At 33.7% G+C, this 14,912-nt stretch overlaps 1 protein-coding gene across 1 annotated transcript; it reads right to left on the bottom strand.

Annotated features, from left to right (window-relative positions):
* Window positions 1–5,939: 5,939 nt before the first annotated feature.
* On the bottom strand, window positions 5,940–11,529 carry LOC108366464 (uncharacterized). Its single transcript, XM_017620883.1, has 5 exons — window positions 11,474–11,529; window positions 9,479–9,788; window positions 9,307–9,383; window positions 7,863–8,289; window positions 5,940–6,499 (listed from the first exon to the last, which is right to left on the bottom strand). The coding sequence occupies exons 1-5, from the start codon at window positions 11,527–11,529 to the stop codon at window positions 6,269–6,271; spliced, it is 1,101 nt and encodes a 366-aa protein (XP_017476372.1). The 3' UTR covers window positions 5,940–6,268.
* Between the last annotated feature and the right edge of the window lie 3,383 nt (window positions 11,530–14,912).

Genomic DNA, 14,912 nt, shown 5'->3' with positions numbered 1-14,912 from the left:
GCCGAAAATGTTTTAAGTACGGCACCCGATGAACGCAAAGGCTTGCTGCAACACTCACACGACGACACAACTACGCCGGATATTCTTTGATGATTGACTACAAACGAAGTGTGCTAATGTGGGAGCTTTTTATTTTCAAAGAAGCAGACAGCTTTTTTGAATCCAAATAGTAACTAAAGCAAATACTTAGCACATATCCGCATACACTGATATTTATACCGATTAGCACACTCAAATACATACAAACAAACACACATACTTGTAAAGGACTGATAGCGTAAACAATTTTTATGTATTTATTAATTTTCCAAGTGAAAAACGCCATTATCACGATAGAAAAAGTCAATGATGATAAAATGATAAATTATAGGATAAAAAAATAGGATTATTTTCTAAACGTTGCGTGCGGATATTAAAGAAGAACATAATGTAAATACTTATAGAGTAATAAAAAAATAATGATGCTGGTGTTTTTCGAGCTTATAAAATAGCATATCAACGCCAGGCAGCTAGACTTGCATACATACTACATATGTACATACATAAGTAAAAAGTGTGTAGCTAGAAATTAAGGCGAAAACGTTGTATATTATTTAGTACTCGATTAGAGTGTTTTTTGTTTTTTTTGTTTCTCTATTAAACAAATGACAGCTATTTAAGCAGCTGACGAAGCTGCTGACGAATTCGTATGAATAACTGTGAAATGTTCGGAGTCTTTGCTGAATCTATCCTACTTCGGTTTTCTTCAAAAAATCAAACACAAACATATACATACTACATATGTACACATATCGTTTTTAAAACGGAGAAAGGCCCTAAGTAATAATTTTTAGATTCACTAAAATACATCTTCCTCAAAAATTTTAGAGCTGTAACTTAAAACCCAAAGATTTTATGACAATTTTTTATAAAACCCTACACACAGAAGCGAATGCGTTGCGGGTTTAATTTTTTGCTTTTGGGGCCTTTCTACTTTCGTAGCTAAGTATTCCGTTTCAGTGACAACATTTTCGCAGATTTCACGAAAATTTAAAAAAAAAAACGGACTATAATGGATTCAGCAATAGCCCCTTTCATATGTATTTTTTATATTGTTATCGGTGTATTTAATTTAAAGTTATCTCTACAAATAAGTATATACATATATAAGCACTAACCGCACAGTTTTCAAATGCGCACACGTCTAAACAAGAAAATGCATGAACTAAATATAATTCAAATGCCGTTTTTGTGTATGTATAGGCATAGAAAGGTGTTTTGTGAATGTAGATATTAAGAAATAATAATAATTACTTCATATAGCTTTTATTTAAAACCGCAATTCTCTTTAACAATACTCATAAGTGCGAAATTTAGTTGTATAATATGGTATTAATTTTGTGCGCGATTTTATATAGTGTAATTTGTTATTCAACCTAGTCCATTTGAATTATTGAATTCTTTGACATCAAGGCAGCTGACAGTGAAACTTGAACTGTGGCATTTATATACATGAAATTGTAGTTTGAAATTTACCACCAACAGTTGCATAGATTCTTGTTGCCTATGCATTTTTCTCCCGCCTGTAAATATTAGCACCCAACTTTCAAAAAAAATTTTTTCTTTACGAAAATTACTGTTAACTTAACTTTTTCGCAAATTAAAAATCGATAAGGATATACATATTTATAGACGTACGCCCGGGCGTATTTTTAAGTAACGAACAAATGCTTGCATTTAACAGAAATTGTGAGATTCTTCTATAGCTTTAAGTTCGAATATATTTATAAAAATGCATATAAAATCTGATAGTTGGTATGTATGTAAGCGAAAAATACCTACGAAGTTCGTATTTACATAGATTTGTATGTATGTAGCTAAGTACATACATCAATACATATGTACACACATGTAGGTAAGCAATTGTAATATAATAAACATACAAACATTCAACTCAAGCGAAATTTAATTAAATTTAGCATATGAAATATTAAATAGCATTATACATAAGTATGTAAATAACAAAATATTTTTTTCTTTTTTTTCTAATTAACACGAAATAAAAACTTGTCGAATTTTCAAAACCTGAATTCTGCACTGTTATTGCCTTTTAAAATTAATTCTTCAAAGAATGCCACTAAAATTTAAATGTTGACTAGTGGCATGCACGCTGCAGAGCCACCCGCTGTGTTTTATGCCACCACATTATGTTGAATAAGTAGGCGTACTTAGTTGTTTAGGTCGGTATTCGGTGGACCGACTTGTAGTAAGCTGTTAAAATCAAATTAGAAGGGATTGAGGAGTGGATTTTGGCATCTGTCCGGAGTATCTCTGGCTGCATCAAAAGTTTCTTGATTAGAAAAAAATTTAAACATTTTATAAATACACTGCCGGAACAAAGTATTGGAACAGCAAATTTTTCACAATATATGCAATACTTTTTATTCTAAAATTTCCCGTCAATTTTGTATAAAAGCTCATTATTTTTAATTAGTCATTTTATTAATTAATCCCAACGGTTTTTTACCCTCCATTCCCGCCCAACCGACACGAGGGGCGCAGTCCGCATGACGTACAGTACTTCTTTGGTTTTTTGTACAAAAAAAAACATAAAAACATAATTCCCAAATTTTATGCAAAACGCGCGAAAATTTAGCAAATTTTGAACTTTTTAAGCAGATATATATTTTTTAATTTTTTTAGTATGCCATTTTGCAGCACATTAAATTCTACTAAAAAAAATGCAAGCTCGGAGTTAGTCATTCGCCAAATACATATGTATGAATATTTCCATATATGTATGTATGTATGTATGCACATACCAACGCGAAGTCAAATGAGCGTCCTTCTATCATAATTCATAACATGCAATTTACGCATTCTTCCTCCCACACAAAAGCACATGCACAGGTGTAAATTTGTACATGCACTCGTACCTATGCATACATTTCCAATGACACATACCAACGTAAGTTTTTCCCGGCAGAGCGAAGGAGCCGGAACTACCTCAGTCATAATTTGAGAGCTCTTGCGTCGTTACGAAAAATTTTTACTCGGTGCGCGACCGGTTTAAATCAGTGAAAAAGTGGTAAAAATTAGTGAAATTTATTAAAATTAATGTTATTTCAATAGCTTGTATGCTAATGCATGTGTGTAGAGTAAAATTGAAAGTGTAAAATAAGAAAATGAGTGATACAAGAGTGTTTGAAAATATTTGGCAAATCTCTGCCAAGTGCATGGCATGAAAAAATGGCCGCAATCACTATGTGCTTTGTTGTTGTGAGGCTTGCGACGCAGCAGCAGCGCGCGCCATTTAGCGGCAAATGCTGCAAAAGCTCCTATATTTCGCTTGTTTGCAAAAAGCATTAGTGATGTGTTGCGCTTAATTCGCCTTTTGCGCTGGCATCATGATGCGCATAAGCAGGTGTCTGTATGTATGTGCCTACTGCAGTTTTAAAACGAAAAAGTGTATTACGCATTCAACTGTTTTGTGTTTAAAGGTGAGTGTCACTCAAACATACTTATTACCATACATTTAATTACATACAGGTACATACATACTTTTTTAATTTAATTTATTGATGAACGAATTTTTGACTAACGTTTGACAAATGTGCATACATATTTATGTATGTACATACATATCGTCGCTTAAGGTACAAAACTGCGTATCAACAAAATGCAAAACCGCGTATCGATATAATGCAAAACCGCGTATGTGAGGTTGCATAAATTATTTTGTAGAGAGTAAAAACACTCATATTTCAAATAGGTTCTTTTTTATAAAGCAATCGCATTTCTGGCTAGTATATTTCCGGCCGAATGGATAAGACTTTGTTCACACAGGCACCTAACTGGCAATTAAGAACCTTTTCACCAATTTAAGCTTTAATCGTTACCCAATTTATCATACAAAAATTCAAATTATTAATTGCTAATTAATAACTAATTGGCAACTAGTTTGTGTCAGGTATGTTTATTGAACAAAGAGCAATAACCGATATTCCATCAAGGATGGAAAATTTAATTATGAAATTGTACCTAATTTACGGAAAACTTTACCTAAAAGTAGATTGATGTACCTAAAAAGTAAATGTGTATTTCCAGGGAACGGATTTTATGGAAATTGCCTTTTTTTCTGCTAACGAGATAGAGCATATTCGATTAAGAATGTCCACGATTTAGCTTTCCCTGATTCCATATATACGCATTTGATGTTGCCTTTTTTTGCCTTTTTTAAGATATTTGCCTTTTTTTTGCCTTTTTTAAGATATTTGCCTTTTTTTTCGCCTTTTTTAAGATATTTGCGTTTTTTTGCCTTTTCTACCTTTAAAAAAATGATTATAGCATTTACATTTTTTTTTAAGATTAAAAAATATACACATTGCCCATGCGGCTTATAGAAGCGCAGAGACCTCTTGCCAAATTGGTGTTGGAAAAATTCAAAGCCGTTTTCTCAGCTAACGAAGGCTTGGAGACAATAAGGGGTGTGGATAAAATTGTAAAGGGCGAGGAAAACGCCCTTATTCCTGATAATATGAACGTTTCAAACGTTCCATGTTTAAATTGGGCGGCGCTTGTATCAACTTACGTCGAGCGAAAATCGAATGAAAATGCTGCTAGAAAACTTCAAAATGCATCTTGTGGTTCAGTGTTACTAGAACTATACAGATTAAAGTTTTATGAGTTAGAAACTCGAAAGGATAAAATAGTCAAAGATTCCAAGTACAAATTTTTCATATAATGAAACTAGTTCATAGTTTTTCTCTTTTTACTTGTAATATAAACATTTCTAAAAATAAATGTACTTTTTGATTGTTCTTCGTATTTTCTGTCTTTTTTTAGTGCCTTTTCCTGCCTTTTTCACTATTTTATTTTGCCTTTTCCAGCCTATTTAGTTATTTTATTTTGCCTTTTTTATAGGTTTTTAGGTCCTAAAAATCCGTTCCCTGTGTATTTCTATATAAAGAAAATAGGAGGATAACAGTTCCCATAGATACCATGTCAACTTCTGCACTCACATTAAACAAATTTTGGCTATAAAAAAGCTGACGTTTGTGTGAACACCAAACTCAATGCCGCAATTTAAAGTTTAACTGCCTCAGCTAATTGGCCTGTTTGAACATAGTCTAAAGACTGAGTCAAGAGCCTGTGTGAGAAATTCAAATTTTTGGCAGCAAATGTAAGTTACACAGTTTTGTACTTTAAACGATGATATGTATATTTCGGTAATGGGCGCTGCCTTGCCCGCGCGCGAATCTCTTTTAAGCTTTCTAAACATTTTGTATAGGCGCGTGCTGAGTAAAAGGCAGTGTTGCCAGTTTGCGGGATTTCGCCCTTTTTTCGGGATTTTATGACCAAAAAGGGGGAATGGGATTTTATGACCAAAGGGGGAATGGGATTTTCTGACGAAAAATGGGACTTTTGTCATTCCATACCAAGCAATAAAATTTGGTTATTGATAAATAAGAAAAAGCTGCCATACTCTGTGGTAAAAAAAATTATAGTTTCAAAAACTAAAACCTCCCTATTATAATTGCCATTCGTACTGTCATCAAGTATATAACTTGGGAATAGAAATCGCTGCATCTTTTAGGCGCATCAATATTACATAGTTACATCCCGAACTAATAAAAGGAAGGTAATAAAGCCGTTCATATGAATTCTATCAGCGGAACTTCATTCACTTGAAATGAATTTTAATAGCTATTTTATGAGTTATCCAAAAATGAATTTGGATATCTTGAGTTTGNGCCATTCGTACTGTCATCAAGTATATAACTTGGGAATAGAAATCGCTGCATCTTTTAGGCGCATCAATATTACATAGTTACATCCCGAACTAATAAAAGGAAGGTAATAAAGCCGTTCATATGAATTCTATCAGCGGAACTTCATTCACTTGAAATGAATTTTAATAGCTATTTTATGAGTTATCCAAAGATGAATTTGGATATCTTGAGTTTGTAGATTCTGAACTTGTTTTAAACGATTAATGCAAAAATATTTTGAGTGATTCTATTACATGATGTTACACTGATCATGAACTGTTTAATTGACCTAGTACAGGTCCTAGGGCTGGTCAATTAGTTCACGAAACTGCGCTTAAAATTTTTCTAAAACCTTGAAATTCTCAACTTATTCTTAAAAAACCATTTTCGCATGACTTCCGGCACTAAATAACTTTTAGCTCGGTTATATTTTAACCAATTTTAAGTTTGTATATGACTTTCAAAAAGAAGGATACTTATACTATTTTAAGAAATAATAAGTTTTGTGAGTACGAATCTCAAATTTCTTTTTCTGTTGTTAAATGAAGTTCTGTAGTCTGAGTACTTTCGTTCTTCTCGGCTGCCATTGGAAAGTATTCAATGATCTCTGCCACCTCCTCCGGACGGCAACAGAAGGTATAACCTAGTGTTGGCAAGCGTCGAAGATTACCAAAAGTGCTAGTTTTCAACCACTCAACTTTGTCGCACATATCAACGCTGCAGAATTCGGTATGTCCTGGATTCATTACCTGCAAAGTTAGAACAAAAAAGTAGAAGTTTTAATGTTTTTTTTTTTTAATTTTCATTAGATGTTAACTATAGCGAGTTTTAGTGAGACAACGTCTTTATCCAGCGTAAACACGGTACACTGCAAGAAGATGTTCGTTCACCCTTTCTGTATATCGTCGTGGAGGATGTGGAAAGGAAATTATGTAGGGGTATTGCCTAAACTAGGTCACGCATTGGTCTGCCAGCTGCGTTCTGGCTATTAATCCTGGAATGACGGAGCTTGCACTATTTATACCCAGTTTCCCTCGATAGCGGGCGTTTCGCTTATGCTCTATGACAGGGTAAAGTTATTGGACGTGATCCTTGACGGAATATTGTCTTAAAAGCCAAATATTGATGAGCGAGTAAAAAAAGGCACCAGTGGCTCTTACTGCTGTAAAAATGCAATGGAAAGAGAAGGGGCCTCTCTCCAAAAGCGATATATTATCCAAAAGATATATTACCTATTTATATGAAACCATCATCAAACCAAGTATGTTATAAGGGGTCATTGTTTCACAACAAAAGTATATTCTTCTTAGGAAGCTAAAGCTGGAGGGACCAACAGACCTACACCGCCTTCGAACGGCAAATGGATGGAGAAGCTTTATAAGGCAGAGGGGCTATCGCTGCTTAGAAAAAAAAACCTTTTTCTAATGCTGGATTTCCACTAGGTATTAAATGGCAACCTTGGCCCTACGGAGTGGCAGTATGCACCTCTAACCAGTCGGCTACAGCGGGTGCCGAGTAGAGGTACAATAAATATCTTCGCGTAGGGATCGAAGCTGGATGGCAGAGTTGGAGAAGGTGTATTCTCTCTCATGTTCGATTGTCGGTTTTCGCAGCATCTTTCAGGCAGGGGTGGCCGCTATAAAAGAGGCGCATGGTACAATTAAAATTGGTCGGGGAATTCCTGACCTCTGTCCCGATCGCCTCGGAGCATTAAAAAATCAATTTGATTTGGATCGATGGACAAATTGGCATATCGGAAAATTACGGGACTGATAACTGGCTAGGAATTACTTTGGCAGCTTGTAGACTATTCCTCACAGACGGCTCAGAGAGCGCAGGGAAAACCCCCGACCTTCAGAGCTGCAAGGTCTTTCTGGCTGGTTGGTGGCCGCTAAGCGTCAGCTTCTTGAGGCCAAAAAAGAATCATCTCAGCACTTCCCTTTCAGTTGCCCTCAGCTCAGCTATTTAATCAACACTTCTGAGGAACTCTCTGTAGCGAAAAACAGCTGCCTGCGAAATTCTACAATGTTGTAACACAATGGAAAATTTAATCAATGTCTATTCGGGGCTCCCACCTTAACCTAACCTAAACCTACAGTACGTTGTACTTACATATGGTGAATTATGTGCAATAACAACGAAGTCCTCTTCCTCATCGGCGTGTGTTAAGGGCTTCAAGTAGGCCCAAATATACGCTGGCGCATTGACAGTCAAATTTTCTGTGCTAACAGACACAATATCGAGTTTGAATGAACCGTAATTGCGATGCACCGATGGGAGGCTGGCATTGCCATAGGTGCCCATATAAACGAGATACTTATCGGATCGTGTACGCTCTCGCAGAGCATCAAGGAAGTAACGCCAGTTTTGTTGCCGTAGTTGACGCCACCACATAATGTTAAATAAGTAGGCGTAGTCATTTAGGTCGGTATTCGATGGACCGTTTTGTAATAAGCTGGCAAAATCAAATTTGAAGGCATTGATGAGTGGATTTTGGCATCTATCCGGAGCATCTCTGGCTGCATCAAAAGCTTCCTGACTAGAAAAAAATAATTTAAAAATTTTATATATACATATATTTTGTCACGTAAATTATTTGTATAAAGCAAGGTACATTGAACAGGTAGTATCAGTAGAGCAGCTGATTTGATTTATTTTCAAATTATTTGGTCTCGAAAATGTCAAATATTTTTAATTTTTTCTCACGAAAATTATAAGTTGTTAAAATCCATTTGCTTGTGAAACCTTTTTCCATACAAAACAAGCCATTGAATAGCAGCTTTTGGAACGTTCGCCCAACTCGGCAGCACGACCGCTGATTACTGGGCCTTGCAAAGGATGGATCAATGTTTCGAGAAGCAAACAAATTTACTAGGAAAGAAAGTTGCATCAATTTTTATTTTTTCCAATTTCAATTTGTTATTTTTTATAATTTTTTGTATTTCGCATAGCACGCTTTGATTTAGAAGAAAAAATTCAGAACAGTTGTTGACACTTTCGATACCAGAAGCAACAACAAAATACACGCAAATGTTGTTTTTGCTCTACTGATACTACCTGTTTAATGTGCCTTGGTATAAAGTTACAACTAAAGTTATGGATATTACATACAGAAGCTCTACATATTTTTTGGCTTCTTAGGAATAAAATCATCGGTCTATTATGGATATCAACGCGATACTCAGTTGGGTTGCTGATGGCCAACCGAAATATGCAAATGCTTGATCATACGCACAAGATCCTGAGCAGCCTTGTTGTATGTACTTCGAATGATTAACTGATAAATGATTAAAAATCGAGCATATCCCAAGAAATCATTTTCCCTTATAATATATTACTGAATTTAACTATTTTGGTTAGTTAGATCTTAACCTAAACTTTATCACGGTTATTCTTCTATTCCGAAAATGAAAAAGGTCGTGGTTGAAGTTCGTAAGCAAGTCTGCTACACACTCTTAGTTTTGATGTGTATGTTGAAGAGTTTTCTCCACAGAAAAAAGATTTTAAAACCTTAACTTTCATACTCACCTACACACATGCATAGATACATACATACCTCATGAATTTATAATAGTTTTCCAAGCTGGCAACCTTTTCATCCAGTGTTACGGTTAGTTCATTTGTGGCTTTGCGCTGTTGAATATAATATAATAAAAAGGATATTGGATCAGCTCATCGCATTTTATGTATTTATGTCAACGATATATTACGGTACACGAAATATTCACCTCATCAACGACTTCGGCGTCACTAGTTAGATGTGCTACAAACGTGACAAACTTTAGTGAAGACTTATTGAGGTCATAGCAAACGCCGGCTTCGATTTGATTTCCTATTCCAACAGCCTGGAGGGGTACACCAATCGCATAGCTCTCATAGTTTCCACAGTTTATCAATTTTGTTTTACTTTCGTAAATTTCAGGGCTCGATAGGGGTATGCAGGAAATAGTAATATTCTTGGAACTGCCGTCAAATTTGCCCTTGATTCCAATTTGGTTAAGCGAATACAAGTGATCTCTGCCGAGTTTGCTTCTAAAGCTTTCGATTCAATTCCACGTCATCACTGTCATTATTGGAGAAAATAAAAATAAGCGCTAAAATTCAAGATTTAGGTGCTTAAAATAAGCTAATAAAATCAACGAAATAGGCTGAATGAAAAAAGATGCCAAACAAAATTCCTTAAATTTGATTAAGAGAAAAACAACGTTATTTACTGTTATAGAACAAATGCAATTCCTATCGCATTTACTTTTTAACCGACTTCCAAAAAAGGAGGAGGTTATCAGTTCGTCGGAATATTTTTTATTTTTATTTAATTTTTTTTTTATGTATATATGTTACCGCATAACTTTGTACCACGTCAACCGATTTATAATTCTTTTTGCAACGGAAAGGTAGTGTCTCAAGGAGGTCCCCTCCTAATGTGGTTTAGATCCGTTCATTGAATCATGAAATATATAGATATATATATATATATTTTTTAAGTAGTTTTTTTTGCTAAAAATTACTTGTTTATAATTTTTTTTATAAGTTCTATATTTTTAACGTTGTTTTGAGTTAGTTGTTGTTGTTGACTTTTTAATAAAATTTAACTCTAAAATTTAAATAAACTAATAGTAAAGTAAAAAATGTGATATAAAATAAAGTAAATGAATATAAAATAAAGCGAAATCAAATAAAATAAATAATAAATAAAAAGAGAAAAATGTTTGTAGCTCGCAACTCTCACCACTCGGCTACTGCGGACGGCAAATTCGCTTGCTTTGTTTGCTTACTTGTACAAAAACGAAAAACTTCTTGTTTGCACCACTGTTGTCATCGAAAATTCCCCTGATCCGAGTTAATTCCCAAAAATATCGTGCATTTTTTCGGTGGCTTATGCGTATTTGAAAGTGGAAATGCATGAGTTAATGCAAATAATGGCCTTTTGTCACCCGTATATCCTAATATTCACACGCAAGCCGCCAATTCACTGGCAAAAATTTCCCATGCACATAAAACTTGTATGAGACCAACCGAAATTGAGCGGCGCGCGTATGAAGCTAGCAAGCCAAATGATGAAAAACCAACAAAAGCAATGTTTTTGTAAAATTTGGTGCAAAACGTTTCCGCAGGGAACTCCGAGAAAAAATAAATTTTTACTGAGGAAAACACATATGAATGTTTCCGTGATGTCTGATGTAACATTCGTACGACTTTAGAGTTAAATAAATTATACGAAAAGGGAAAACACTTATAAAAAAAAAAAATTGCCGCTGTGTAGCCTTTATACCATCCTCTGGTTGACAAAAAAATTAAGTGCACTTTGAACACTGGTGCCGAGAAAATCGATGAAAAGGACTTGAGTAAAATTACGGACCATTACAAAAAATTCATTTTTAAGCAAAAGCGATTCGTTGTTGGTTTAATTTTGACTTAAAATGTGATATCGGACGTGACCGATATTTCCCCCATACAATATCTTTACCTGTAATACATATATATTTTAATTTTTTCGATTCTCCTCTCCACCGTTTAGCGTTTTAAAAACCTTCTTTCGCCATCTGAATACGAAATTTAGAGTTATAAAGCTGTTTGTAGTCATTTCCTTGCATTTTCGCATGGCATTTTTATGGAAACACCCATATACATACATATATGGGAATTTCCATGTCAACTGAATTATGACTTCGATCAAAAATTAGTTTCTAAATTTTTATTCACTATATTCAGTCCATTTAAACCTTTTTTCTTTTATGTCGGTATCTTTACTGTTACCAAAAGGAGCAATCTCTGACATTAACTGTTCAATAATAATTTCGTGGAAAAGCTGCCCACAGACAGAACAAACCCGTCAATATGTTCTTTCGGGTAATAATAAAGATTCCGACACCCAGTTCTGTTTTAAGCGTTTTATTTATAATAATAATAGGTTGGCGCTTAGTGTTCGGCCTACATTCTTCTCCGATTTGTGGCGTGCGTCTTGATGTTGTCAAGCAGGGGAGAGGACAGTTTTACGCCGACTACGCGACACTCGTAGGTTTGCCATGGCTTGCCGGGGGCGACCGTTATTAGAATAAAAAATTTTTTTTTGGTTTTTATTTTTTGATGTTGCGTTGAACCGGAATTGAAACCAGGCCCTGCGGAGTGGTAGCGCGCACTGCTAACCGCAAAATTAAAAAAAAAAAAAAATAGTTTAGATGCTCTCATTCTAGTGTCTACATGTTGATTTTTTTTTAATCCACAATGTTTTGTTTTAAAAGTTAAATTTTTTTTTGTAATTGCTTTATGTTGTTTGCACTTCAACCAAATCCATATAAATTAAATTTTCAAACTGAATACAAACTTTAGAAAAATGCAACAAGTTTTCATCAAAATTTCGAACTTTTGAATCTGAATCTTAAGAACCTTTTAGGGTATGTAATTTTATAGCCCAAAAAATTTAGATTTGGTGTCTTTGAATAAAGCGCTTTTTTTAGAAATCCGTACTATTTCTACACACGTTCGTAGCAATTTGGATTGTAGATTTGTCGAAAATCGGACTAAGAAGGATTCAGTGATAGCACCGCATAAGAGATTATAAAATATAAAAATCTTATTACTTAATATAGACTAATTTCATTTACCTTGGGATATTTAGACGTGCCTCATATCTCGAATAGTAGGAAGGTATGCTAAAATAAAAATAAAAAAGTTAATAATAATAAGATTAGATTGGCGCTTAGTGTTAAGGTACAACTAAAGAAAAAGCTTTTCAGGCGTTTGGCGCTTTTCAGGCTTTCTGTCAGTGTTGCCAAAATTTGGTTTTCAAAAAGCATCAAACTCTTGAAAAAAAGCGTTTAACCATATTAGTTAAAATCATAAAATTTTTTTGAGTCAAAAAATTTTTTTCATAACACTTTGTATTTAACAAAACTAAAAAATAAACAATACTAACAAGTGCATATGTGTATGTACATAAATCAATACACAAAACTTGTTCACTCACAGCGATTGAATAGCCTCTATACATGCTACAAATTGAAAGCATTGCTGAACTCCTTTATGTTCATTTAAGTAATTTTCATCATATGAAACCACGATTTAATGTATCAAAAGCGGGACTTTTGATGAAGCATCCACACTCGGGACTTTTAGGTGTAATTACATAAGAAAAACATTTGTTGAAGGTGGAAAAAACTTGTAGTAATTATTATTTTACTTAGCATGGTTGGAAAAAATTTGTTTGTTAAAGTATTAAAACTAAGCACATTAAAGTACTAAAATTATATAATTATATTTAAATGAAAAATATAAATTAAATACGTAGGATATTCAATGTTTTTTACAACTTATGCTTTAATTATTGTAGCCGAAAAATTCAATTAGAACACTATTGTGAACTTTAAATTTACAGCGACTTAAAAAAAATTACAATTCGTTTTATTTATTGTTACGTCGCTTATTTTTAGGCAGATTTTTTGAAATCTCGGCTTTTTGAATATAGAGTAAACCGGATTTTTAAAATCATATAAATCAGAGTTTCACATTGTTTATTTAAATATACACCAGAATCTAAGAATTTTAATTACAAAAAAAAAGAAATTCATTCTGGAAAATTTTCCAGAAAATTACTACTATTTCGAACTTATTTTACCTTATTGATTTCTAAATTAAAGCTACATAAGTATGTATGTGTGTAGTATATCTATTTTTAGTAATGATTTCTGACTAACAGTAAGTGTTTTTATAGAGAAAATATGTAAAATAAAACCGGTTTATCCGTTGTTTTCTCAAATGGAAATTGTGGAACCGGTTTTTTGAAAATGGACATCTTTCGAATAACTCGAAAACCGAAACTGCCTACTATGTATCCTATGTTTATTAAATGCATCTGATATGTATATTTATGTATGTATGTACATATTTATATCCCTTTATTCATCTACATATATACATACATATGTACATGTCATTGAACACAATTCTTTTGGAACCGAATTTCTTTGAAAGCACAGGCAATGGGCTTTCAACGTTCAGTTGACATGACGATGCCAATGTAAGCCCTGTGAATATCACTAAATATAAAAAACCGAGTTTAAACATTTTTACTCGTAACTACTCTCCAGAAGTTATAATCCAAGACTGAACTGAGGTTTGGCTGACGATGCGCCTTTTATGTAAAGTAAATCGTGCAAAAAGTGCAAGTGAATGTACATATGTATGTATGTAAGTGCTTATTTCCATATACTTTCATGCCTACACTTAGGATGTTTAACCGACAGCCGATATTCATATCAGTTAAAGTAAAGAAATATTAACTATAAACATAGACCCTGCGGAATGGTAGCGCGCACTGCTAACCATTATATCACAGCGCACAGTGTGGCTGAAATCCGAAAGTGTGGCCGAAATTCGAAAAAAAGTTTCCAGATAGGGCTTTTCCATCATTGAATTGGCTAAAGAGATCCGCTAGGATGCGAACACCTTTCACAGTAAATGCTTGTTTCGTCTTTATTTTCATAGATTCATAAGGAAAAGTTAAAGTATTTTGAGTAAAGGAAATCCAAAAAAAACTAAATGGAATGTACGTAAAAAATTTTGTGAAATTGAAATATATACATAAGAGTTTTTTTTTTAACAAAATTTGAGTTGTTAAACAGTAGTAAGGATGCTGCCTTTAAAATGTTACTTAGAAAAGTATTAGCTACTGGAGAAAACAAAATTCAGCTGCTAAAGTCTGCCACTGGAATTGTAATGTATTTTTTTACACGCTTTTATTAGCTTCACCTGTATTTAAAAATTTCGAGCTTTTTAATGAGATTTCCTAGAGAGGCTCTAGGAATGCCAATTTGTATTTGTGTAGCCAATTCAATTTTCGTATAATAAAGTGCAAGTTCAAAGTAGCTGCGACTTACCGTTGGTGTTTGAATATTTTTTTTGTTGAAGCTGTTGTTATTTTCACCATATAAAAAATATCGTCAAAACATATGTACATACTTCGCACGGAAGAAAATGACTGACATCGTTAACAAAAAAAAAAAATCCCAAAAACAACAGCAAGTCCCAGCAACTTCAGACTTGCATTTTATTGTACTTAAAGTGAATACGCTATTAAACTGCGTACTCAAAATCTTTCTAAGAAATCTAGTTAAAAAGATCGAAATATTTATGGGAGCTTGTTGAATTTTTTGTTTTAAATAT

Source organism: Rhagoletis zephyria, unplaced genomic scaffold (assembly GCF_001687245.7).
Source record: "Rhagoletis zephyria isolate East Lansing unplaced genomic scaffold, Rhagoletis_zephyria_1.1 Rzeph_scaffold_02279, whole genome shotgun sequence".
NCBI lineage: Eukaryota > Metazoa > Arthropoda > Insecta > Diptera > Tephritidae > Rhagoletis > Rhagoletis zephyria.
Note: the sequence above shows the minus strand (reverse complement) of the source record. Positions and strands in the feature narration are given on the sequence as shown.